Raw genomic sequence first — 27,751 nt, 5'->3', positions numbered from 1 at the left:
GGCTTCTTACTGGGGTCCTTCAAGTGTGATTGCTCATCTGTAAAATGGGCACAGTACCTACTTCATGGACCTAGTCTTGGCAGGTGCTCAGTGAATGGGCGTCCTCCCCAGATGACCAGTACTCACCCAGGACAGGAGCTTCCCTGTGCTCCAGGCCTGCAGTGTGTGTCCACTTCTCTGTGTTGTTAACGCCCTCTAGGATGTATCTCAGTATCGGCCTCTTTGGAAAGCAGCCCTGGCACACTAAACCAACCGAATACTGGCCAGTATGCACTGAAGGCTTTCCAAGTTCAAGACGCAACACCAGTATTCCTTACCACAGTGGTCACTGGTATGGGATGAAGCCTGTAAAATCCCACTGTACATATAATTAAACTGAGGCATGGAGAGCGTAAGTAATTTGCCCAGGTCACACAGGTGGTAAATGGAGGAGCAGGAAACTGCTAAAATTAGTAACCTCTAAAACTGCCAAGCTACTAGTTAAGACAGCACTACAACTAATGCCCGCAGTAGTACAGGACCCCATCATCCAGCTAAGTGATTCTCAGCTGAGAGTGAAGATTTTTGTCCCCCAGAGGATATGTGGCAATGTTTGGTGACATTTCTGGTTGTTGCAGCTGTGGGGTGGGTGCACTGCTGGTGGGAGTGCACATACTGGTGCAGCCACTATGGAGGCGAGCAGTGTGGACAGTCCTCAAGAAGTTAAAGATAGAGCTACCACACAATCCAGCAATTCCACCTCTCGGTATTTATCTGAAGAAAGTGAAGACGTTAACTTGAAAACATATCTGCGTCCCATGTTCACTGCAGCATTATTTATGAAAGCCAAGATAACCATGCAACTTAAGTGTCCATTGATGGATGAATGGATAAAAAAAAAATGGCGTATGTATACAATGGAATGTTTTTCAGCCATAAAAACATAAAATCTTGCCATTTGTGACAACATGGACAGAACTTGAGGGCATCACGCTTAGTGAAATAAGTCAGAAAAAGGCTAATACCATATGATCTCACTTATATGTGGAATTGGAAAAGACAAAGAAAACAAGATTCAGAGAACAGGCTGGTGGTGGCCAGAGGCAGGGGGTGGGGAGTGGATGAAATGGGTGAAGGGGGTCAGAAGGTACAAACTTACAGTTTATAACATAAATAAGTCCTGGGGATGTAATGTGTGACAGCATGGTGACGATAGTTAATAATACTGTGCTGCATATTTGAAAGTTGCTAAGAAAGTCGATCTTAAACGTTCTCATCACAAGAAAAAAAAATCCTGCAACTCTGTATGATGACGGATGTTAACCAGACTTACTGTGATTTCACAGTACATACAAATATTGCATCATTATGTTGTATACCTGAAACATACAATTTCGTATGTCAATTATACCTCAATGAAAAAGCTCCAAGTGGGACGGGGTGACTGGGTAGAAAGGAAGAGGGAGGAAGCGTGACACATGGCGGGGTGGGGGGAGGGGAGAGATAGCAGCAGCCTGTTAACTGAGAGGAGTGGGGAGGGAGAAGTGGGCATGCGCGGAGCCCGCGGCGGAGCCCGCGGCGCACCCCGCGAGAAGCCATGTGTGGATGCGGGCCGCTCTCGGGACCCGGGGACAGGGGAGATGGTGGTCGGGGATGTAGAGGGACACCGTGCCGGACCTGGGATAAGGGGCAAGCCACCACCAGCATCTGCCACATTTCCCAGTACTGAAGTGATTGCTTTTTTAAAAACAGGGACCTGGGCTTCCCTGGTGGCACAGTGGTTGAGAGTCCGTCTGCCGATGCAAGGCACACGGGTTCGTGCCCCGGTCCGGGAAGATCCCACATGCCGCGGAGCGGCTGGGCCCGTGAGCCTTGGCCGCTGAGCCTGCGCGTCCGGAGCCTCTGCTCCGCAACGGGAGAGGCCACAACAGTGAGAGGCCCGCGTACAGCAAAAAAACAAACAAAAAAAACACAGGGACCTGACACTGTCAGTTGAAGAAGACAGTGACTATGGAAAAGTTGGAGAGCATTTGTCTTGTGGCTTTTTCTGCACAAACTGCAAAATAACCAAATGAGGCTTGTGGACCCCTATGAATAGGAACAGGAGGCAGGAAGCTGACCTGAGTATTTTTGTTTTATTCCATCGAATAAACATTTTATTTATATAAAAGACAAACAATGCATAGAATGAAAATAAGTGCTTGACACAGTTGATATAAAACGAGTATACAGCATTCACATTCCTATTTTAATAAATGAGTACTGGTGAAGTGTTCCATAAAAGAATAAAACTTTCCCTTTATGTAGAGTAGTGAAAAAAGTCAGTATTTTTAGGAACTACAGAATGATATTCCTTGGTCTTTTTCTTGAATAAGGGAAACAAACATAAAACAAGCCACAGTATCATCTGACACTACATTCCAGTTTATGCTGATGACCACCCAGAAGTGATAAAGCTCTTTTGACTCTTGGAAGATCCCATAATGGACTAGTATTCTAGAAATTCACCACTAGAGGTCAATGAGCAACAGCTATTGGGACGGCCTCACCAGCCCTAAAGTGCAGGGGATTTCTGGGCACTTCCGCAGCATTGCGGGTCAAACTACCTTAAGTCTCTCAGCCCACCCCCCCCCCCCCCCCCGAGCAGGGTTCCTAAAAGTTCCACCTAATCCCAAACTTCAGCATATCTGCTAAAACCCCAATGAGATGAGACCTTCCAAAACCCAAGTAGAGCTGGTCACTGCCAGTCCCTCTCCAATAATCCTATTTGGCTGAAAATAAGCTTCAAAAACATTTTTAAAAAATTGTTATTTGCAGCATTAACACTTGTTTGTGGATTAACGAGTTTCCTATGGAGTAGTAAAGCACATTCTTTGTTCTTGTCCATGTGGACACAGATTTCCTAACTGTACGTGGGACTCCTGTGTCCCACATTCAAATTCTGCAAAGGTTGGGAAGGCAGGTGTGACTGAGACCAGTAACAATGACAACAGTTTCTTGGAGTAAAGAGCACCCTCTGAAAGCAGAGGGGGAAGCTCTTAAAATACAAGCAAAATAGATTTGGGTTAACAGGGAACACCCAGAGGAGGTCCCCGTTAGTCCAAAAGAAGGCCAGCTTCAAATCTTAACCCCAGGAAGGGAATCAAAATCATACTCTATAGCCAGAGAAGGAGTGCGTGTACGCACATTTCTCACAGGGGCCCTTGGTTGGAAGCAGGTTTAATTCCCAGACTGGGGTGGGGGTGGGTGGAAAACACAAACGTTCATGGCGGAAGTGAGCAGCTTTCTGAGAGTGTCCACACCTGCGTCTGTGAATGATGTGGACCAGAGAGAACTGGAAACCATTTGCTCTCTAGTCTTACTTGAGGATCCAAATTTTTTTTTTTTTTTTGCAAAATCTCCAAGTATTTAAAAAGTGCCTCGATTTTGTTAAACACCGTGCTGGCCAAGCAAGACACACGTTCAGAGTGCCTGAGGAGACTCCTGATGTGGCAGTGCTGTGCTGCTCAAATACTTTCCCCTTGGCCAAAATGTGCTCGAGTCCCCTGAAGCCCAGAGCATAGAACCTACTAGTGTTGCATAGAAAGCTGGAGACTGAAACCAAGAGTGATAAAAAAACTAAACATAAAGAACCTGGAAGGGAGACCTATTCCCTTTTAGGAAACAGGGAACAGTAACATAGGTATGGGGGGGGAATTTTTAAAAAAATAACAATTTCTCATTAGTAGAACGTGTGGCAATTTCACGGGTGGGGAAATGTGTCCTGATTTTTCTGTAGCCTGTGAAGGTAAAACATGGGGCTTAAAACATTTAAGCAATTAGAAATGGAGCAAAGTTTCTGAACTAGCTGAGGAAGGAGGTTCACAAACCAGAGGTGGGTTGTGAAGCTCCGGTGACAAGTCCAGGAGAGATGATGGCACACGGGGACCCCAGGGTCTGGTCCCCAAACAGTGCGACTCCAATCAGCTCCATGGCCAGAACAGGACCCAGTACAGGGAATTATTACTTTGCAAAAGCAAGTGCAACTTGGCCACAGCAGGCTCTGAGACCTGGAGTCTCTCTCTGAAGGCAAAGACCGCACCCCCCCCGCACCCCCCCCAACCCCTGTGTGCTCAGAGGCCCAGCACACGAGTGACTGCCAAGTGCTGAGGCTGCCCCAGAGCCCTTCCTTCTGTGCTCAGTGCCAAGCTCGCCCATCCAACCCATTTCTTGGGCATATTTGATCTTTTTCCTCACCTCTTTCTAGAGTATGGCTGTATAGATAGATATAAACATATATAGATATATATAAAACATAGCTATTCCATATTTATATACAGGCATTAATAAAGTGCAAATGTTATTGGCTATTGTAAAAATCAATCTCATTTCCTGAGGAAGTGCTAACACAGCTTATCCTATGACAACGTCAAAGACATAGGACGCTTCCTGTCACCCCCTCCCCAGCTCGGGGGGGAGGGAGCGGCCCCGGGGTTCCAGGAAGCATCGTTCAGGGGCAGCTTCCTGCTGCCTCTGTTCTTTGGCCACAGGGGCAGCCACACTCGGCCAGCCGCTGGAAGAGCTATTTGGTAGTGTTCAGGGAGCCGTCTTCGGGAATCTTCTCCTCTGAACTGCTCCTGCCCGAGAGTCTGTCCAGATGCTCCAGCTCACTGAAGCGCTCGGCCACACACTGTGCCGTGAGCCGGGCCTCGGGGTCGTGGTCCCAGCACTCGGCCAGCGTCTCACACACCATCTGGATGCCCTGCAGGGGGAGAGGGTCCACAGGCCTCTGAGAGGGGATGGCGGCTCCTGGAGGCAAGGCAGCCCCTGCCTTGTCTCTGCCGCCATCGCTCTGTCCCCGCCTGCAGGCCAGTCCCCAGCACCATCTAACTGCAGCTGCAGGCAGCCAGCATTCTGGGGCCATCTGATCATAGGAAGTGGGGAAATGAAGACACAGCACAAGGCCCCCCAGTAGGCTCCTGGGGCACAGCAGCATCCCCAATCCTGAAAATTCCCGTGAAGTGGGCTTCTAATGCCATTTCACACCTTTCTGTTTGGTGGGGAGGGGCATAGCTTTAGGCTTTACTGTTGAGGGCAGTTTTAGGTTCATAGCAAAATCAAGTGGAAATTACAGAGTTTCCATATACGCCCTCCACCCTCGCGGACAACCTCCCCCGCCATCAACACCTTGCATCTGTGTGTGCATTTGTTAAAATCGGTGAACCAACACTGACACGTCACTATCAACCAAAGTCAACCCGAACACGGTTCACAGTAATGTACAGGACGTGGATTCTGGCAGATGTGTCCATCATCACAGTATCCACAGAAGGCCACTGCCCTAAACAGCCTCTGTGCTCCACCTGTCACCCCTCCTTCCTCCCCCCTCAGCCCTGACCACCACTGATCTGCTTATTGTCTTAATGGTTTTGCCTTCTCCAGAGAGTCTTAAGAGCTGGAATCATGTACACATTCCTATGTAAACAGGACTGAATATCTGAGTGAAGTCCAGGCATTGGTCTGGTTGCATTTTCTGGGTTCAAGTCCCATCTTCCAGCAGCTGCTGGGGAGACCCTCTGCTAGGCCCCTCCTCTCCTGCATCAGGCTGGGCCCTGTCTGTCTTTGTAGGTCCTGCAGACTGTTTCAGAGAGTTCAACCTAACCCCACAAAGGCCCCATTCAAAAGGCCCATCCAGAAAATGCTGCCCACAATGTGTGACAAGGGTCTTCTTTCATGGCTTTAATTTTTATTTTGCATTGCAAATATTTTTGTTATTTCAAGTCATTTTTTGGAAATAAAGCAGGCACGGATTAACTAGATAGCCCAATAGGTGGAAACAGACTGTGCTCTTGCCAATCAGAGGCCCAACCCTATCACTGGTGTCCCCTCACACGAGTGGCCAGGTGGAATGGATCATTCCCCACTCTGCCCTGAGAATGGCACTCTCCTGTCTGCAGTCTAACCAGCAACTTTCCCCACACACCTAGGAACCTGACCCTCCCTTCCCGCCCTGTGAGTGAGTTCATGATGTTGAATTAATTGTGTAATTCACCTAATTGGTGGTATTGATTGATGGCCCTGTTAAGAGTGGAGTGTTATTGTTGGTACACAAGTAACATTTATTTTATTCTGGCACTGTAATTACAGGCAGTAAATTAAATTAAATATTAAGCATTAACTTGAAATAAATAGGGCAACAAATCTCATTAAGAGAAAAAATGTATTATGCAAATTCTTTCCAGAATTTTATCATCATGAATAATGGCTTCATTAGAAGAACTGTACAGCAGAGGAGGCAACAAGAGTTTGAAAGAAACAATACTAGTGCCTTCTGATTTCAGAGTTAACACAAAATAGTCTTGCATTTTCAAAGCCAAAGAGGCTTTCCTGAAACCCAGGGAGAAGCCCTAGGCCACGTCCTGGTCCACGCTCTCCCCCGGTTTTATCAGGGTCTGTCCGCTGAAGCGGCTCTTGGCGAGGGCTGGCACACACCAGGCTTCCTGCTCCATCTGTCTCCTTGATTGTACCTGACTTGTGGTTTCTGTTTTTTATCTGACTTATCTACCTTGCCCTTAGGAAACCTATGACTTAGCCCCAGCCTTCCCTGGGTAAGGGAATTCAGCCAAAGGCGGCCATAAATGGTTTACGTCAATGGAAAGGACAGTCTTGTCAGTGAGCTATGGGCACAAGGCCCCTCTCCCTCATTCACGGCTCTTCCCTGCTGTGACTGGCAGTCCCCAGCTCTCACAACCTATGCCTCCTTCTTTTCCTCTGATTGGGGGCATTTTGATGAGGAGAATTTGGATAGGTCTCCCTGTATGTCAGAACCACTGCCCTGCTATGGATGGATGGCCTTACCTACCATTGCTTAAAAAGAAAAAAAAAAGAAGCCATTAGGAAGTTCTGGAAAGACAGATTTCCTATTTGTTCCCTTGCCCTTTGCTCTTCTGTGCTTTCCTTTATCCCAGCCTCCTTCTCGACACACCTGCCGCAGCCTGAGTGCACAGCAGCCCCTTGCAGGCCAGCTGGCTGCCAAACACCCCTTCTTTCTCACTAAGTATTTCCTGCCAGAGCTGAAGATTCCCAGAAGAAAACAGTTGGAACCCAGAAGGGAACAAAACATAAACTCCCTATAAGAGGTGAGTGGCACAGGCTGCAAACAAAACATTTTAACTCAGAAGCAAGACGGCTTGGACAATATGACAAATGCCCGTCAAATGATTCTGTGTGAGCCCTTTCTGAATGGTGGGTAGAACGTGCAATAACAAGGTCATCCCACTTTACTGAAACTTCTTTATAAAGAAAAGTGAACAGGGTCATGGAAAACAAAGGGACCTGCCTCAGATTGATGCCCAATAGCCAGGAATTCTCTCCTACCTAAAATTTTACTCCGGATGAACTTTACTTGCCGTTCGCAACAGTCACTCCTTACCTGGTGGTTGAGCCAGGAGCTTGGGATTTCGGGTCGTCCTCGATCTCTCAACACGTTGTCCTTCATGCTTTCGACACAGGGATGCTCCCGCACCTTGGAACCGAATGGAGGCTCATAATCCTTCACTTCTGTTGGAGAGAGCAGGCAAACACAGGGCCCTTGAGAAGGGTGTGCACAGCTAAGACACTGAGTGTGATGCACCTGTGATTACGCTAGGGGCAATTTTTAATTCTTGTGGGTTCAAATATAAGGAGAGGTTGTGGAAGGAGCTTGAGAAGTATTCAACACATGACTGTTGAGTGCCCACGATGTCCTAACAGCTGGGGACAGAGCAGAGAACAAGACCAACAAGGTCAGGGGATTCAGGTTTTAATGCAGACATCTCAATGGGGCAATCCTGGTCCTTGGGAGGTAGAAAAATCTTACATATTACAATGGTTTGTGGCCCACAGTACATAAATAGATTTAATATGTGGTATTAAATTTCTTTGGGAGATTCAGCCATAAAAAAAAGAAATGAAATTCTGATAGATGCTACAATACAGATTATGCTTAGTGAAATAAGCCAGACACGAAAGGACAAATATTGTATGATTCCCCTTATATGAGGTACCTGGGACAGGCTAATTCACAGAGACAGAGAGCAGAATAGTGGTTGCCAGGGGATGGGGGTAGAAGAGGTAGAGAGATGCTGTTTAATAGGTACAGGGTTTCAGTTGGGGAGGATGAAAAAGTTCTGGAAATGGATAATGGTGATAATTATACAACACTGTGAATGTACTTAATGCTATCGAACTGTACCACTTAAGTTGTGAATTGTAACCACTTAAAAATGGCTAAACTGGTGAACTTTATATCATGTATAATTTTCCCACAGGGAGAAAAATCGTGGGGAGTAGTGATTAAGAAAAAAATGTCTACAAAGGCTCCTTGCAATAGTAATAATGAAAAAGAGGTTCAGAAATGCTGTTTTAGATGACAGAGGAGAGCGACTGATAACACCAACAAACAAAATTTAAAAAGGTAACTTTCCTTCAGTGATACTTGCTAAAAAGAAAATAAAGAAGGATGATGTAAACACTTCATTAGGACTTCAGGTTTCAACTAAGGACAAAATCTTTTCTTCTTTTTTTAAGGGAAATTCAGGTTGCTGATTTTCTTCTAATTTCTCTTATTGAAGTATAGTTAGTTGACTTACCATGTTATATCAGTTTCAGGTATACAACATAGTAACTCAATATTTTTATGGATTATATTCCATGTAGAGTTATTATAAAAAACTGGCTATATTTCCTGTGCTGTACATTACATCCTTGTAATTTATCTATTTTATACCTAGTAGTTTGTACCTCTTAATCTCCCTCACCCCTAACCCTTTTGGCAAGAAACCATAGTTTGTTCTCTGTATCTGTGAGTCTGTTTGTTTTGCTTGTTTTATTTTGTAGATCCCACATGTAAGTGAAATCAAGCAGTATTTGTCTTTCTCTGTCTGTCTGACTTATTTTACTAAGCATAATACCCTCCAGGACCATCCATGTTGTTGCAAGTGGCAAAATGTCATTCTTTTTTATGGCTAATATTCCATTTTGTGTGTTGTGTGTACACACGTATACATTTTACTTTTGTATGTAGTATAAGAAGGTGTTCTAATTTCATTCTTTCACATTTAACTGTCCAGTTTTCTCAGTACCACTTATTGAAGGGACTGTCTTTTCCCCATTGTATATTCTTGCCTTCTTTGTTGTAGATTAATTGACCAAAAGTGTGTGGGTTTATTTCTGGGCTCACTATTCTGTTCCACTGAGCTGTGTTATATGTCTGTTTTTGTGCCAGTACCATACTGTTTTGATTACTGCTGCTTTGTAGTATAATCTGAAGTCAGGGAGTGTGATCCCTCCAATTTTGTTCTTTTTTCTCAAGATTGCTTTGGCTATTCAGGGTCTTCTGTGGTTCCATACACGTTAGGATTATTTGTTCTAGTTCTGTGAAAAACGTCATGGGTATTTTGATAGGGATTGCTTTAAACCTGTAGATTGCTTTAAAGAGTATGGACATTATAACAATATTAATTCTTTTATTCCATGAATATGGGATATCTATTTATCTGTATCATCTTCAATTTCCTTCTTCAATGTCTTATAGTATTTAGAGTACAGGTCTTTTACCTCCTTGGTTAAATTTATCCCTAGGTATTTTAATCTTTTTGATTTGATTATAAATGGGATTGTTTTCTTAACTTCTCTTTCTGATAGTTCATCATTAGTGTACAGAAATGCAACAGATTTCTGTATATTAATCTTGTATCCTGCAACTTAACTGAATTCATTTATTACTCCCAATAGTTTTTTGATGGTGTCTTTAGGGTTTTCTACATATGGTTTCATGTCATCTGCAAACAGTGACAGTTTTACTTCTTCCCTTCTAATTTGGATGCCTTTTTATATCTTTTTCTTGTTTGACTGCTCTGCCTAAGACTTCCAATAATATGTTAAATAGAAGTGACAACCGTGGGCATACTTGTCTTGTTCCTAATCTTAGACAAAAACCTTTCAGCTTTTCACCATTAAGTATAATGTTATTTAGCTGTGGCTTTATCATAATGGTCTTTATTAAGTTGAAGTGTGTTTTCTCTATACCATCTTGTTGAGAGTTTTTATCATGAATGGATGTTGAATTTTGTCAAATGCTTTTTTTACATCGATTGAGATGATCATATGACTATTCTTTCATTTTGTTAATGTACTGTAAAACACTGATTGACTGGCAGATAATGAACATCCATAACCCCTGGAATAAATCCCACATGATCACGATGTATGAGACTTTTTATGTACTATTGAATTCAGTTTGCTGATATTTTGTTGAAGATCTATGTTCATCAGGGATAACGGCCTGTAATTTTCTTTTTTTTTTTATAATGCCTTTGTCTGGTTTTTGTGTCAGGGTAATGGTGACCTCTTAGAATTTGTAAATTGTAAATCTGACCTCGTAGTTTAGAAGTGTTCCCTCCACTTCAATTTTTTTGCAATAGTTTTTGAAATAAAGGCATTAACTCTTCTTTATATGTTTGGTAGAATTCACCTGTGAAGGCATCCAGCCCTGGACATCCAGCCCTGTTTGCTGGGATTTTTTTAATTACAAATTCAATTTCACTTCTAGTGATTGGTCTCTTCAAATTTTCTGTTTCTTCTTGATTTAATCTTGGTATGTTGTATGTTTCTAGAAATTTGTCCATTTATTCCATGTAGTCCAATTTGTTGGCATAACTGTTAATAGTATTATCTTACGATTTTTTTCTATCTCTGTGATATCAGTTGTTACTTCTCCACCTTAATATCTTATTTTGTTTATTTGGGTCCTCTCTCTTTTCTTCTTGGTGAACCTGGCTAAAGGTTTATCCATTTTGTTTCTCTTTTCAAAAAGCCAGTTCTTGGTTTCATTAATCTTTTCTATTGTTTTCTTGATCTCTATTTTGTTTCCTCTCTGATCTTTATTATTTCCTTCCTTCTGCTGACTTTGGGCTTTGTTTGTTCTTTTTCTAACTCTTTTAGGTAGAAAGTTAGGTTGTTTAAGATTTTTGTTTCTTGAAGTAGGCCTGTATCACTATAAACTTTCCTCTTAGAACTGCTTTTGCTATGTCCCACAGATTTTTGAAAAGTTGTGTTTTTATTTTCATTTGTATCAAGGTATTTTTATTACTATTGCTTTGAATTCTTTATATCCGGTAAATTATTTATCTGTGTTTCAGTAGGGGTTTATCTTGTTTCTTCATTTGAAATAGAGTCCTCTGTCTTCTCACTTTGACTAGTTCTGTTTGTCTCTCTTAAATTAAGTGAAAAAGTTATCTATCCTGATCTTGAAGGCATATCCTTGTGTGCATCCCTATGCAGTCTGCATGTGCCCTTTGTGGCTTTGGTGGGAGAGCTGGATCTGAAGTGAGCACGGACCGTGTCTTTTCCTGGGGTGCTGCCTCTGCTCTGGGGCAGGGAGCAAGCAAATCTGTGTGCTCTTCAAGAGTGGGGTCTTGGTTTCTTTACAGTCCTCTGGTAAGCCCCACTGGTTTTCCAACCAGCTGAGGGGGCTCAACTTCCAGTGCCAGACCCCAGGGCTGGGGTGCTTAATATGGGGCTCAAACCTCCTGCTTCCCAGGGAGGATCCTGGAGCTTGTGATACTCCCTCCTCTTCTGGGTCATGCAGTAGGGGTGTGGGTCTGGACGAGATCACTTTTCCTTGCCTCCTACCTGACTTTGAGTGGTTCTTTCTTTATAGCCTTTGTTATAGGAGAGCTGATCTGCTAATCTTCAGGTCATTCTCAGAGAGATCTGCTTTATATGTAGTGGTACTTTGGCATGTTCATGGGGGGAGGTTAGCTCGGGGTCTTCCTACTCTGCCATCTTGATCCCCCTTCATGTTCTAGGGTCGATATCTTTATAGAAGCTTCCTTGAATATCCCCAGAGCGATTCTTTATTAGACGTCTGGGGCAGAGCTCTATTTTAGGGTGTACAGCCACTGCTCATCTGTCTCACTCGACCAGATGGTGAGCGTCTGCAGGCAGGTTCAGGGCCCCTTTCTCATGCTTGTATTCCTGGCACCCATGGCAGGGCCTCCCATACAACAGGCTCTCAATAAATGCTTTGTTGAGCGAATGAATGAATTACTCTTAGATCCTGTCCAAAGTGGCCAATGCATAAACTCTGGGTGAATATTAGAACATCTATTAATTTAAGTGGGTGGGACAATACCCATGTCAGTGCATCACAGGACAATTTAGAAAATAAAATCACTCCAGTACTGAAACATGCCTGAGCCAAAAGGGAAGAGTGGGCTGGATTCGCCATTTTCCTCCAAAATAAATAGGACCTTTGGCCTTTACTTCAAAATAACCCTGTTTAATGAGTGAAACTTTCAATAATTTGCCCATCCAGGCTGAGAATTGAAGAAGCATTTAAGGCGAAATGACATTTTGGAAAGAGATGGCTTGTTCTTGTTTATTTGATTTTCCCCCTTTCCCAGAACCTCACTTGCATATTTATCTTTTTCCGCCTCACCCAACTAGAAGAGCTGGCAGGGTATTTTCCTTTTCCTTAGTTGGGATGAAGCCCTCCCCTCCTCCACCACTTTGAGACAAGCACAAACCATCCTTCTGTGTGTCTGCATTTGCCTTCAAGTGCCCATAGCACTTAATCTGTACTGCTCTTGGGGTGAGATCTGAACTTCAATTTGCATGGTATTTATACACCTTATTTCTTTCTTCTAGTCCCTTATCTTTTACCGGACTGTAAACTCCTAAGGCCTGAGGCAGAGGCTGAGTTTTGTGTCTGCTGAAATTGTGCCTTATACACAGTAGGCTTTCAATAAATATGAGCTGGCTTGAATTCAAGCAAGAGATAAGTTCCCAGTAAGGGTTTACTCTGACCTAAATCTTCTTTTCTATAAAATGAATGGGCTGAACTAGATGACCTCCATGTCCCCCTCCAGAACTATCCTGTAATTCAATCTAATCAAATAATGATGCTCTCTTAGTGCCATGCCCTGAGGTTTGTATAATATAATATAATATAATATAATATAATATAATGTAATATAATGTAATATGATTTGCATATTGACATAAACTGCTCCTTAGACAATGTATCAGTCCACTGATTCTCCATTTCCAACTCTTTTGGCTGCCATGGCAGATGTGGTTGGCAGCCTACCTAGACCCCCTTTACCAAGCCAAGAACACCACAGCCCCGAGGTGCTGCAAACGCTGAGTTGTAAGGGCTCACAATTTCTCCCTTCTATGGAGAATTACCCTTGGATGATGGGAGCTTCCTGGCCTGGAGGGCAGTCTGTAGCCAATGACGAAGTAACATGGGAGTTTTTTTTTTTTAATTGGTATAATTGCTTTACAATGTTGTGTTAGTTTCTACTGTACAACAAAGTGAATCAGCTATACATATACATATACCCCCTCTTTTTTGGATTTTCTTCCCATTTAGGTCACCACAGAGCACTGAGTAGACTTCCCTGTGCTATACAGCAGGTTCTCATTAGTAATCTATTTTATACATAGTAGTGGATATATGTCAATCCCAATCTCCCAAATCATCCCCCCCACTTCCCCCTTGGTATCCATATATTTGTTCTCTACATCTGTGTCTCTATTTCTGCTTTGTAAATAAGATCGTATACACCAATTTGTTCAGATTCCACATATATGCGTTAATATACGGTATTTGTTTTTCTCTTTCTGACTTACTTCACTCTGTATGACAGTTTCTAGATCCATCCACGTCTCTACAAATGACCCAATTTTACTCTTTTTTATGGCTGAGTAGTATTCCATTGCATATAGGTACCACATCTTCTTTATCTATTCCTCTGTTGATGGACATTTAGGTTGCTTCCATGTCCTGACTATTGTAAATAGTGCTGCAATGAATATTGGGGTGCATGTGTCCTTTTGAATTATGGTTTTCTCTGGGTATATGCCCGGTAATGTATTGCTGGGTCAACACGGGAGTTCTAACAGTCTGTCTTGCCCCTAGAGGAGATGACTACTGTGCAATTCATGCTCCAGAGCTCCCCCTGGGATAAGGCTGATGGTGGTGCAGATGGAGAAAAATGAGACTGTTGCATTTTTCTTTTTGTGCCTTTGATCAAATAATGTGAAGAACTGCAGAGAAAGCAAGTCAAAAGGTGAGTGGGGTTAGTTCAGAGAGTGCCATCTTTTAAAATAAATACCATCAAAAAATTAAAAATAAAAATAAATTAAATAAAATAAATACCATCTTTTAAAAATTTTGGAAATGCCTCTAAGAAAAAAAGCAAACAGCTTAGAGAGTAAGATCGAGTTTAGCACTTAAAAAAAAAAGTGCTAACGGTATGCATCATAAGTAGGGGTATTATTCATTGTGTTTACCCCAGACCCATCATAAACTAGAGATGAGGACTTGGAAAAGAGACATCAACTCTTTGTGCCTCAGTTTCTGTATCCACAAAACAAGAGAAAGCGCAAGTGCTGACCATCGTTAACACAGTCCTCCCTCGGTACTCGTGGGGCGTTGGTTCCAGGACCAGAAGCAGATACCAACATCTGCAGACGCACAAGCCCCATATTTGCCCCTCTGTATATGCGAGCTTTGCATCCACGATTCAAGCAACCGTGGACTGTAAACACAGTACAAGATCCGTGAGTGGCTGGATCCGCGGATGCCGAACCGTGGATGCCGGCCGAGGGCACGCTTACTACCCTAGGACGCTGGCCACAGCGCTCAGCACTCACCCTGTGCACCCACGCTGGCCCAAGTCCAAGAGGGTCAGGCCGGCGTCTGGGGTCCACCCTCCCAACGTGCCCCAAGGGCAGTCCTCAATCAGCAGCAGATGGGGGTTGGAAGATAAACCGGGCTTCCTTGAGCCGGGGGTGTGATGCTGAGGTGCACGTGGGCTCTGTGCACTGCCAGGGTCCCCAGTGGGATCATGCTCTGGTTGTCCCCATGGTGACCTGCCTGCTAGCACAGGGCTCATCAGCTCCCTCCCCTTCCTGACTCACTGCCTGTTCCTTCTCTCCGTGGCTTTTCCTGCCCTCTTTTTCCTACAGAATGTCAGCTCAGGCTCCTGTTCCAGGGCCCGAGGCACCCAACCCAAGGCAGATACCCCGCTCACCACGGCAGGACCACCTGCTGGGACCAGGCTCCCTCTCGCGCCTCAGCTGCCTGCCTCCCTATAGGCGCAATGGGGACCTTGGGATTTCCTTGAGGGCTTCACACAGCCTCTGTTCTAAGAAAGTTTTAGATCTCTCTGCTCTTCTTCCCACCCCCATCCCATCCTCCCCACCGCAGTCCTTTCACTGAGGGCCACCGCCCCATCCTGGCCCCACAGCATCTCTTTGTCTGGCTGGAGGCTCTCAGGAGAAAGTCTGCAGTCTCCGGCTCTGGAGCTCAGAGGGGACCCAGGCAGCGGAGATGCTCACTCCCTGAAAGTCAGCATCTGGTCTGCAGCTGCTGTTTTGATCGTGGTTCCAACTTCATAGAGCCGTGAAGTTGTTGGCAGTTTTTGCCTGAGCACAACCCTGACTTTTATATCTGCCTTCCTTCCAAATTATCCTGCCTGGAAATGCAGGAAGATGAAGGCTGCGATCCCAGGCTCTCTTCACTCCTCTCCCACCCCTCTTTTTTTTCTTCCCTCCTTTCCTTTTGATTCTTTTGCATGTTTTGTCTGCCTCACAGGCTGCAGCAAGCTGGGGTTGTGTTTCTCCTCTTGTGAAAATACTTGCTCAGCTGGCTGCTGTGTGTCAGCTGCTATTCAAAGGCCGACATGGCCAGGGATTTGGAAGTCGGCCAGCCTGGGGGCCCGGTTGGCTCGGGTGACGTGAATATTGTGCCTGCTGTGCTCCCAGAGGGGGCCCTGAAGGACCCACCTTCCTCCGCTTCCCACACACCACACACGGTGCAAACACTTGCATGGACACCAGACAAGCCGAAAGCCAGGACAGAGACTTCTTTGTAGAAGAGAACAACTCTCCTGATTTGTCCTGGAGGGATGGTGAGTTCATGGCTTTCCTCCTTCTTTATAAAACAGTAACACACTGGCCACCTCCTTCCATTTGTTCCCTCCTCAAGCAACTCTGAAAAACCTGTTTTCTTGGTTTCTCTTTTCTATACTTTCAGATGACCCAAGTGCCTGAAGTAACAACCCCTGTTATTAGCTATCCCCTAACTCTATTTTGTTTTTCTTTCTGCAATCATCATACACACCCCCAGCCCTTAAGTTATGATTTTATATCTATTCATGCAGTACTTGTCTTTCTAGCATAGTAGCTCTTCATTAGACACCCAGTCCCTTGAGGACAGGGTCTCTTTTTTTCCCACTGCTGCATCCTTCGCATTTTCTTTTAATTTTTATTTTAAATTGGACTACAGTTGATTTACAATTTGTGTTAGTTGCAGGCATACAGCAAAGTGATTCAGTTATACATATACATATATCTATTCTTTTTCAGATTCTTTTCCTTTACAGGTTATTACAGAATACTAAGCAGAGTTCCCTGTGCTTAGTATTTTTTTTTCCTTTGAGGTCATACTGTACATTTCTCAGGTATTATTATTTTTTTTAATTAATTAATTTATTTTTGGCTGCATTGGGTCTTTGTTGCTGCACATGGGCTTTCTCTAGTTGCAGCAAGCAGGGGCTACACTTTGTTGCGGTGCACAGCCTTCTCATTGCTGTGGCTTTTGTTGCGGAGCGTGGGCTCTAGGTGTGTGGGCTTCAGTAGTTGTGGCACGCGAGCTCAGTAGTTGTGGCTCGCAGGCTCTAGAGCACAGGCTCAGTAGTTGTGGCGCATGGGCTTAGTTGCTCTGCAGCATGTAGGATCTTCCCGGACCAGGGCTCGAACCTGTGTCTCCTGCATTGGCAGATTCTTAACCATTGAGCCACCAGCAGGTCCTTGTTGATTATCTATTTAAAATATAGTAGTGTGTATATGTCAATCCCAAACTCCCAATTTATCACCCCTTGCCGGCCAACCTTGCTCCTTTGGTAACTATAAGTGTGTTTTCTAAGTCTGTTTCTGTTTTGTAAATAAGTTCATTTGTATCATTTTTTTTTTAGAATCCACATATAAGCAATATCATATGATATTTGTCTTTCTCTGTCTTACTTCATTTACTATGATAAGCTCCAGGTCCATCCATGTTGCTGCAAATGGCATTATTTCATTCTTTTTAATGCCTGAGTAATATTCCATTGTATATACATACCACATCTTCTTTACCCATTCATCTGTTGATGGACATTTAGGTTACTTCTGTGTCTTGACTATTATAAACAGCGCTACAATGAACATTGGGGTACACATATCCTTTTGACCCATGGTTTTCTCTGGATATATGCCCAGGAGTGGGATTGCTGGATCATATGATAGCTCTATTTTTAGTTTTGTAAGGAACCTCCATACTGGTCTCCATAGTGGCTGCACCAATTTACATTCCCACCAGCAGTGCAAGAGGGTTCCCTTTTCTCCACACCCTCTCTAACATTTATTGTTTGTAGACTTTTTGGTGATGGCCATTCTGACTGGTGTGAAGTGATATCTCATTGTAGTTTTGATTTGCATTTCTTTAATGATTCGTAATGCTGAATATCTTTCATGTGCCTCTTCACCATCTGTATGTCTTCTTTGGAGAAATGTCTATTTAGGATCTTTTGCCCATTTTTTGATTGGGTTTTTTTGTGTGTGTGACATTGAGCTGCATGAGCTGCTTGTATATTTTGGAGATCACTCCCTTGTCGGTCACATCGTTTGCAAATATTTTCTCCCATTCTGTGGGTTGTCTTTTCATTTTGTTTATGTTTTCCTCTGCTGTGCGAAAGCTTTTGAGTTTAATTAGGTCCCATTTGTTTATTTTTGTTTTTATTTCCATTACTCTAGGAGACGGATCAAAAAAGATATTGCTGCAATTTATGTCAGAGACTGTTCTTCCTATGTTTTCCTCTAAGAGTTTTATAGTGTACAGTCTTACATTTAGGTTTTTAATCCATTTTGAGTTTATTTTTGGTGTTAAAGAATGTTCTAATTTCGTTCTTTTTTTTTTTTTTTTTTTGCGTGGTACGCGGGCCTCTCACTGTTGTGGCCTCTCCCGTTGCGGAGCACAGGCTCCGGACGCGCAGGCTCAGCGGCCATGGCTCACGGGCCTAGTCACTCCGCGGCATGTGGGATCTTCCTGGACCAGGGCACAAACCCGTGTCCCCTGCATCGGCAGGCGGACTCTCAACCACTGTGCCACCAGGGAAGCCCTAATTTCATTCTTTTACATGTAGTGTTCCAGTTTACCCAGCACCACTTATTGAAGAGACTCGCTTTTCTCCATTGTATAGTCTTGCCTCGTTTGTTGTACATTAATTGACCACAGGTGCATGGTTTCATTTCTGGGCTTTCTATCCTGTTCCATTGACCTATATTTCTGGTTTTGTGCTAGTACCATACTGTTTTGATGACTGTAGCTTTATAGTATAGTCTGAAGTCAGGGAGCCTGATTCCTCTGGCTCTGTTTTTCTTTTCCAAGATTGCTTTGGCTATTCAGGGCCTTTTGTGTCTCCATACAAATTTTAAGATTTTTTGTTCCAGTTCTGTGAAAAATGCCATTGGTAATTTGATAGGGACTGCATTGAATCTGTAGATTGCCTTGGGTAGTACAGTCATTTTGACAATATTGATTCTTCCAATCCAAGAACACGGTATATCTTTCCATCTGTATGTGTCATCTTTGATTTATTTCATCACCATCTTATAGTTTCTTGAGTACAGGTCTTTTGCCTCCTTAGGTAAGTTTATTCCTAGGTATTTTATTATTTTTGATGCGATGGTAAATGGGATTGTTTCCTTAATTTCTCGTTCTGATCTTTTTTTGTTAGTGTATGCAACAGATTTCTGTGTATTAATTTTGTATCCTGCAACTTTACCGAATACATTGATGAGCTATAGTAGTCTTTTGGTAACATCTTTAGGATTTTTCTATGTATAGTATCATGTTATTTGCAAACAGTGATAGTTTTCCTTCTTTTCTAATGTGAATTCTTTTTATTTCTTTTTCAGCTCTGATTGCCATGGCTAGAACTTCCAAACTATGGTGAATAAAAGTGGTGAGTGGACATCCTTGTCTTTTTCCTTATCTTAACAGTGAAAAGCTGAAAGCATTTCCTCAGAGCATGATATTAGCTGTAGGTTTGTCATATACGGCCTTTAATTATGTTGACGTGTGTTTCCTCTATGCCCACCTTCTGGAGAGTTTTCATCATAAATTGGTGTTGAATTTTGTCAAAAACTTTTCTATATCTACTGAGATGATCAAATGGTTTTTATTCTTTAAATTATTATTGTGGTGTACCATACTGATTGATTTGCAGATACTGAAAAATCCTTGCATCCCTGAGATAAATCGCACTTGACTGTGGTGTATGAAAATTCTTTTTCAGGTAGATTGCTTATCTTCACTTCACTTAGTTGTTCTCCTGGGGTATCTCGTTCCTTCATCTGGGACATATTCATCTGCCATCTCTTTGTGTAACTTTCCGTGATTGTGGTTTCTGTTCCACAGGCTGCAGGGTTTTATTTCTTCTTGCTTCTGCTGTCTGCCCCCTGGTGGATAAGGCTGGCTCAATAGGCTTGTGCCAGTTTCCTGGTGGGAGGGACTGGTACCTGCCCACTGGTGGCTGGAGCTGGTTCTTGTCCCTCTGGTGGGCAGGGCTGTGTCAAGGGGTGTGTTTAGCAGGAAGCTATGGGCTCAGGAAGATTTTAGACAGCTTTTCTGCTGATGGGTGGGGCTGTGTCCCCACCCTGTTGTTTGTTTGTCCTGAGGCGTCCCAGCATTGGAGCCTACAGGCTGTTGGGTGGGGCCAGGTCTTGGTGAGAAAATGGTGGCCTCCAGGAGGGCTCACGCCAATGAGTACTCACCAGAACTACCGCCACCAGTGTCTTTGTCCCCGCAGTGAGCCAGAGCCACACCCTACCTGCACAGGAGACCCTCTAATAAACAGCAGGTAGGTCTGGCCCAGGCTCTTAAGAGGTCACTTCTTTTTCCCCTGGGTCCTGGTGTGCACGAAACCTTGTGTGCACCCTTCAAGACTGGAGTTTCTGTTTTCCCCAGTCCTGTGGAATTCCTGCAATCAAACCCCACTGGCCTTCAGAACAGATGCTCTGGGGGCTCCTGATGCCAGACCCCCAGGCTGGGGAGCCTGACATGGTGCTCAGAACTTTCACTCGTGTGGGAGAACTTCTGCCATATAGTTATTTTCTAGTTTGTGTGTTGCCCACCCGATGGGTATGGGATTTGATTTTATCACGATTGCATCCCTCCTACCATCTTGTTGTGGCTGCTTCTTTGTCTTTGGATGTAGTATATCTTTTTTGATAGCTTCCAGCATTTTTTTATCGATAGTTGTTCAGCAGTTAGTGGTGATTTTGGTGTTTTTGTGAGGGGGATGAGCTCACATCCTTCTACTCTGCCATCTCCTGAGAGTCTCTGTACCCTGAGCACTTTGAGTAATGCCTTCCATGCAGTAGGTACTCGATAAATATTGGTTTAGTGAATGAAAGAATGAATAGATATATCTTCAGAGAAATAAGGATAAGGAAGTTATCTCAGACTTTAAGGCACTGAGGCTGTAACACGCTACAGCATTTAATAGCTTTGGGATTCTTTTAACAGAGACTCACCCAGAGATGAGACGAAAGTCAAGTCAACCACTGGAAATGTTCAGAAGTGAGGCCATCACTGAATGTTCCCCAAGTGTGTGACTGTCTTGCCAGATGCTTCCAGAAAGGCTTCAAGTCAAAGGTCACAATACACAGAGTAGCATTGACTACCCAGTTCTGTAAAAATAATAATGGTAGTTCTAGCTGCCATGGGCTATACATGCTCTCCATTGGTCAGGCCAACACTGTACTAGGAAGGTTAGGGCCTGTGGGCCAGAGCCAGACAACAGGGCTCTGATGCTTGTCTCCACAACTTTCCCACCTCCTAAAACCTCAGTTTTCCCATCTGTAAAATGGGGCTAGTAACAGCACACCCTTCAAAGAGTCCTTGGTAGATGGAATGAGTTGTTCCATGAAGCAATTGCTTATGTAATGGTAGTTATTGTTTCTCCGTGGCCTTCTTCATCTGGACCAAACCTACTTCTACCAGAAAGTCTTTCCCTTTTGACGACTCTCTTCAATTATGACAACCCATCTCTTGAGCTCCTAGGTGGAATCTTGTGGTAAGGTAGCTGGACCAGCTGGCTTCCAAAGAGTGCTATTACCACCTCTGCATTTTCTCACCTGAGAAGAGTGCGGCTTCTCCAGTGTTGTGTTGTCTCTTGTTCGTGTTTCCTCTGTACTTCTTGCACAGAGAGGACACTTCTGAGCCTCATTGTTCCTTTGAGAGCTGACCTAACCCTCCTTGCCTGACCCTACTGTTGAACTCCCTTTAGCCAATCTGGGCACTCAGTTCCTTGTCCCCTGCCTCGCCTGTAAAAAAGTCTCCTTCGGTGTTCTAGGCCCAGTAAATAGTACAAGACAAAGCCTAGCACTAAGACCTGTGATAAACGCAGAGAGAAGCAGGCGAGGCCTGCTGGGCATCCACGCCAAGAGTTTGGGCTCAGCCCTGAGAACAGAACAGAGTCACTCGAGTCAGGAAAGCTGGGATTTCACCTTCTCCTGCAAGACCATCCTTTGATGCCTAGTCTCCTGCTTCATTCAGTTAGATGTCCTGCTGCTCAGAATAAATGGGAGAGAATATCAGTGGATCTATATTGTGAAATAAAATATTAATCTGTAACTCATCACACTGAGGTAAGCATTTTCCACATTTCCTTTTCTGAAATGAGACTGTCCATGAAAAATAGTAATTACATATGCTGTATTTTCAAGTCACAGAAAGAAGTTTAAGCTTCAGGAAAGCCCTTTTATATCCTGCCCCTCTCTCTGTATAAATTAAGGCGTAATATCAACTAGAGGAATATTGTCTCTTTTATGTGTAAGGTAAGAAATGTGTCTGAATGTGCAAAGTTTTTAGAAGTAAAGGAGAAAAAAAAAGTCTGTTTCATCAGTAGACAGCAAGCTTCTTCATGGAAATACTTGTCCTTCCATCTGTGTTTGTACAACAGGTTAGAGGGAACACACCCTAACTTCCCTTAGAAGGTACTAACTTTAATGTACCCTCTAAGGGGCTCTTTATATATAAAAGAAAAGTCTCTGTAATTAAGACTAGGCTGAAAATCTGCCTTCACGGGTTTTGAAGCACAGACACAAAAAAAACAGAAAACAAAAAAAACCCCAGAAAAAAACAGTACTTTTAAAAGAAGGCAAAAGAAAGGGTTTAATACATGAGTTCACGCACTTAATCAAGTGAAGGGCTGTCTGCTGGACAAAAGTGAGGATAGACAAAGAACTTTGATTTTTGCAGCCTGAGCGGAGATGGGAGGAACAGTACTGTGGGCTTAAGATCAAACAAAATGAAAACCGGGATGGCCTCTTTCCGGTTCCCTAAAGCTGTCTGTTCTTATCCTAAAGGTTATGAAAGGTTTTTTGAGGCTTGCTAAACAAATGGGACCCTGTTCCTTCCTTGGGAAAACTTATTTATACTGTATCCGTTTTTAGACCTTGTAAAAGCTGGTGAACTCGGTTCTTCCCCATTAGCCTGAATTCTTCCACACTCAGCAAATATCAACAGGAAAGGGCGTCGGTCATTGATAACCGAGGAAGCAGGGAGCTCACATCAGGCCTTAAGAAGCTGGCAGCACTGCCAGAGGGGAAGACAGGGACACAGTCTCCAGCTCACGTTTATAGAATGACGGGCTTGAAAGGATAAGAGAGATACCAAAAACGAGGTAAATTTATTCTGAGACGATGACAACAGCATCATCGTCTCTTCTGACACAACTCACACTGGTCTGGTCTAAGGATTCATTTTCGAGCTGTCAAAGCTTTCAAGTAGAAAATGATTCTCAGTGGCTAAAACTTGATTAAACAAATTTCACTGTGCAAGAAAAAACTGTTACTTTTGGGAAGACATCTCAGGCAGGAAACCAGAAAATAACAGGGTCAACCAGACAGGAAGTGCCATTCCCATGCAGGGACCCAGGGAAACAGGTGATGGGACAGCAAGGCTCCCAGCAGGACCCATCCTAGAGAGTCAGCTAAGAAGGTTCTCAAAAGGAGGAATTGTCAGAGCAGGAAATGGTGCCAACCAGATCCACCTGGAGCAAAATGCTAGGTAGTTTGGCCCAGTGACCAAAGCTGTTATGATCTAAGCGACAAAATAAATATTGATAATATTAAATACCCATAGAATAAGATAAATATCCACAACTTCATACTCATATAAATACATAGTAAAACAAATAAATAAAAGGGGCTGGTGAGAGAAAGGACAGATATTTCGTAAGCAGAATATCTATGAATAAATGTAGAAGGGAAAAGAAAAACAGAAAATCACCATTAGGCAAACATTACAGTAATAACTGTAGCTGGCAAGAACTACTGATGGACCCTAGAATTAGCAGGTAAAATAATGGTAAAAAACAGGTCTAGTCTCCTTACTAAACAGGTGTTTAGTAGAAACAGGTCAAAGTGCCTTCCCACAAGATTTGTATAAATTACAAGTGGAAAAGGTAGTATCTTTACAGGGAGAAATGTGGAGACACCTTCAGCACATGATGAGATTGGACAGCACACTGGCATCTCCACCCGCATGTGACACCCTGAGTAGGGCTCAACATCGTTTCTGTGGTATTCTTGCCTAAAAATGCACAACCTCAATCTAATCATGAGAAAACATCAGAGAAACCCAAAGTGAGAGACAGGCTATAAAATACCTGGTCTGAATTCTTCCCAAGTGTCAAGGTCACGAAAGAACAGACTGAGCAACCGTCACACATCAAAGGAGACTGAGGTGGCCTGGATGCTAAGGTAACGTGGAATCCTGGAGTGGATCCTGTGCCCCATTACTGGGGGCTTGGAAATACAAGTTAGTCCCATAGATTAATTAAAGACATGGTACCAATGTCAATGTCCAATCTTCTGCAGCTGTGCTTGGTTTAGGTAAGGTGTTAGCACAAGGGGAAGCTGGGTGAAGAGCATATGGGAACTCCCTGTGCTACTCACGCAGTGATTCTGTGTGTCTAACATTATTACAAAACAAAGGGTTAAAATTGGTGTTAGCTTGGCTTGACTTAGCATCTAGCCAGGACCACGTTGGGATACATCAATTTTCTAAGGTGAGACCTAAGACCCTGACGGAAACCACTGAGAGAAGGGTCAGAAAAGGATAAAGTGATGTAGACATTAGCCAATCCCATCTCCAAGAAGATCAGGGGACAATGCTCTCTAAAACGATGACATCCCCCTGTACCCCAGAAGAATACTGCATTCCTCAATAACCTCTCTTCATTAGATTTTTCAAAACCTAAACAAATATGTCAAACCATTTTGCTTGTTTTGTTCAACAAAGGGAAGTTATGTCCATAAAAGTAAATTTTGAGTCAAATCCAGTTCCTGTACCATATAATTCTGAAAAACCTTAAAATACAAAAAGAAACTAAAGTCAGATACTTTTCTGAATCATGGTACCCATTTGATAAGAAATAATTCTTATATTACTAGTGTTCATCTCTTGCCAGATATGTAAATATCTGTGGCGCGATGCGTCAAGAGAAAAGTAATTATAAACTTCAGGAAAGGAGATAAAATGCTTTGTGCTCCAAACCTGGCTTTCAGCTATAAAACCTAGGCTTTTTAGCACCATTCCGGATCGTTCTGGAATAGCTGTGTCCTACCAGATCTCAATGAGCGCTCTGTATCCCTGGAACCATGTTGAAGCAAAGAGCACAACATCGCGCTCGAAGGCGCGTGAGGCACCACTGCACCGTGACGGTGTCCATGCCTACCTCCCACTGCGCTGCAGCGAGACGTCATCTCCCAGAGCACCAGGGCCATGGAGTAGACATCTGTCTGCTTGAAGGACTCGACATTCTCCAGATTCATCCTGGACTCTAGGACCTCTGGAGCCATGTATCTCGCCGTTCCCACCTAAAGCAGAAAAAGACATTGAGGTCCATCACTGAATTGCAGCTGCGTACCGTACCTATTTTCAAAATATAGCTGATGTTTGTCCCTACACGGGTAGTGGACCTTTAAAAAGCACAATGCTTTTTAAAGTAACGAGACCTGCACAGAAATGTACAGCTTATGTAATTATTTTTTTGAATAAATGAATAAATGAATTAAAAAAAATTTTTTAATGAATATAAAGAAAAAAATGCCACAATAAGGAAATGCCAAACCCCAGAGCTGCTTTGTTTAGCCCCGTGACATATGTCATCATATCATGTATACAATAACATCCTTGCAGAGAACCTGAGCGACCACATCAGTGATACTTTTGATGTTGATTTTTGTTTTTGCAAATTAAATATTTTTTCACCCTTGTAACTCCAAGATTTGTGGTGAAATAATAATTGCCATTAATTTTTTGTCACTTGAGAATTGTCTTAATCTTCTTTGTTTACCCCATGGCACATTCTAGTGTGCCGAGCGTGTCATATAATTACATAAAATCTCTGCTAAATTGAATTGTATGAAAGTATTTCCATTAAGAGCCCAAACCTGGTCATTTTATAATTTTAATTTTTTCTTTTTTTTTTTTTTTTTGCGGTACGCGGGCCTCTCACTGTTGTGGCCTCTCCCATCGCAGAGCACAGGCTCCGGACACACAGGCTCAGCGGCCATGGCTCACGGGCCTAGCCGCTCCACGGCATGTGGGATCTTCCCGGACCGGGGCACGAACCCGTGTCCCCTGCATCGGCAGGCGGACTCTCAACCACTGCGCCACCAGGGAAGCCCTCATTTTATAATTTTGATGGGCATGCTATGTAGTTTTATTTGAACGATGACTGGTAGTATGAAAACACTGCGATACATAGGAACATGTAAGAAATGCTTCTGGGGGAAAAAAATCACTTGAATGTTTGATAATGCAGCTTGTATAGACTGACTAAATAACAATGAAATCCTACCTTCCCAAGGATCCAGGGAATGTCAAGTGAGTTGATAATATCACCCCAAATAACGCTTCTTACTGGCATGCATTAGAAGAAATTTTTCTTTGTAATAGGTCATTGCATGACTTGTTACCCTGGCACAGTAATCTGTCCGTGTTTCTACATGTTTATCTCTACACTTGATGTGTGGCCATGGACCCAGAGAGCTGCCTGAGCAGTGACTAGATGCTTCAAAAGCACTCCCCTCAGCCTGGTGAGAGGAAACAGCGGTGCTCTCAACACTTCACTCTAACCCACAGCCAAGCTTCCGGTGTGTGAAACATAAAGAATGATGGTAATGTTAGTATCTAATAGCTCCTTAACCAAAAAGGTTTCAATTTTAATCAGTGAGGTGCTTCAAAAGAGGAACTCTTCCTTCACCCAGTCCATCACTCACTCTACAAATACTTATTGGTCACTTTCCCTGTTCAAGGCCTTGTGATGGATGTGACCAAATGGATGTGGATTTGGACTTCAAGGAGACTGCCTTCTAAAATGGTAAAAAAAAAAAAAAACCAAAAAAACCAAAACCAAAATAGAAACAATATAAGGACCAAGAATACAGAGTAGCAAGGGCTGAGTACAACCCCAAGACAGGGAAAAGATAGAAATACAGTACTAGCAGTGTTCGAAGCAAAGGAAAATAATGTCCAAATGGAAGAGAAATGAGAACTGACTCAGGGAGAAATGCCTGTCCTAGGCTGGTAAGGATCTGGAGAACCAGGGAGAGAAATGCTGCTGGTTGGCAGAGGTACCCCGGCACGAGAGCGGGGTGCAGTCAGGATTAACTGGATTCCCTGGACCAGCGTCAGAGTGCAGGGCTGATGGAAATGAGAGGGAGGGGTGCCAGTAGCAAGGGGAGGGGCCCAAGGGGGCCGGGGCTGCCCTACCTGCCCGCTGTTGGCCAGGTCATCCACAGACAGAGTGGGGTCCAGCCGCAGGGAGAGGCCGAAGTCACAGAGGCAGCAGGTGAGGTCTCCCTTGACCAGGATGTTGGAGCTCTTGAGGTCCCTGTGCACGATGGGCATCTTGGGTCGGCCGCACAGCGTGTGGTCGCTGTGTAGGTGTGCAATGCCACGGGCCAGCGAGCCGCCCAGCCTGCGCAGGTCCTCCCAGCTGATGACGTGGCGCGTCAGGTACTCCTGCAGGTTGCCCTTGGCGTGGAAGGCGGTGATCAGCCAGTACTGCTTGCCCAGCTCCGTCTTGCGCTCCTCAGCTGTCAGGAACTGCAGGATGTTCTCGTGCTTGAGGTTGATGTCCGAGAAGATGTCCTTCTCCGTCTTCCAGGAGGCATATTCTTCATAGGGGAAGATCTTGACGGCCACGGTCTCAAACTGCTCAGACGTGTTCTGCCTCAGCTTGGCCTTGTAGACCTCGGCGAAGCGCCCTTTGCCCACCAGGGTGTCCAGCTCAATGGGCAGCAACTCCGTGTTGTGATTGATGTTGTTGGCGCAGGTGGAGCTGATGTCAGAGCGGTCATCCTCCAGGATGATGGCCAGGTGCTCACTGAACTCCATCAGCTTGCGCGGCTTGCCCGAGTCCCAGGCCGGGCTCAGCTTCTGCTGCCGGTGGACGCGGTAGCAGTAGAAGGTGACAATGACAGCAATGGCGATGCCCAGCGGCGGCAGGAGGCTGACACCTGTCACTTGGAAGATGACCAACAGCAAGTCGGGGTTGTTGGTGGCGTATTCTAAGGTGGAAACAAAGGAGAGAAGGAGCTGGGTCAGCAGGTGTGTACTGGAAGGAAGTGGTCCACACCCCAAGCATCGTAGGTTTTACCTTCAGCATAGTTTCTGTGG

At 44.0% G+C, this 27,751-nt stretch overlaps 1 protein-coding gene across 2 annotated transcripts in view; it reads right to left on the bottom strand.

Annotated features, from left to right (window-relative positions):
- Positions 1-2,101: 2,101 nt before the first annotated feature.
- Positions 2,102-27,751, bottom strand: part of TGFBR2 (transforming growth factor beta receptor 2) — a 95,109-nt gene continuing 69,459 nt past the window's right edge. For both annotated transcript variants that reach the window (XM_060022087.1, XM_060022088.1), the window contains exons 4-7: positions 26,843-27,642; positions 24,801-24,942; positions 7,391-7,518; positions 2,102-4,720 (exon numbers count right to left, since the gene is read on the bottom strand). In XM_060022087.1, the coding sequence (XP_059878070.1) occupies positions 4,541-4,720; positions 7,391-7,518; positions 24,801-24,942; positions 26,843-27,642 (1,250 nt within the window). In that variant the 3' untranslated portion in view covers positions 2,102-4,540. The remainder of the gene's footprint in view (positions 4,721-7,390; positions 7,519-24,800; positions 24,943-26,842; positions 27,643-27,751) is intronic.

Source organism: Delphinus delphis, chromosome 10 (assembly GCF_949987515.2).
Source record: "Delphinus delphis chromosome 10, mDelDel1.2, whole genome shotgun sequence".
Taxonomy (NCBI): Eukaryota; Metazoa; Chordata; class Mammalia; order Artiodactyla; family Delphinidae; genus Delphinus; species Delphinus delphis.
The sequence above is the reverse complement of the archived record's forward strand: the minus strand, read 5'-3'. Positions and strand labels throughout refer to the sequence as shown.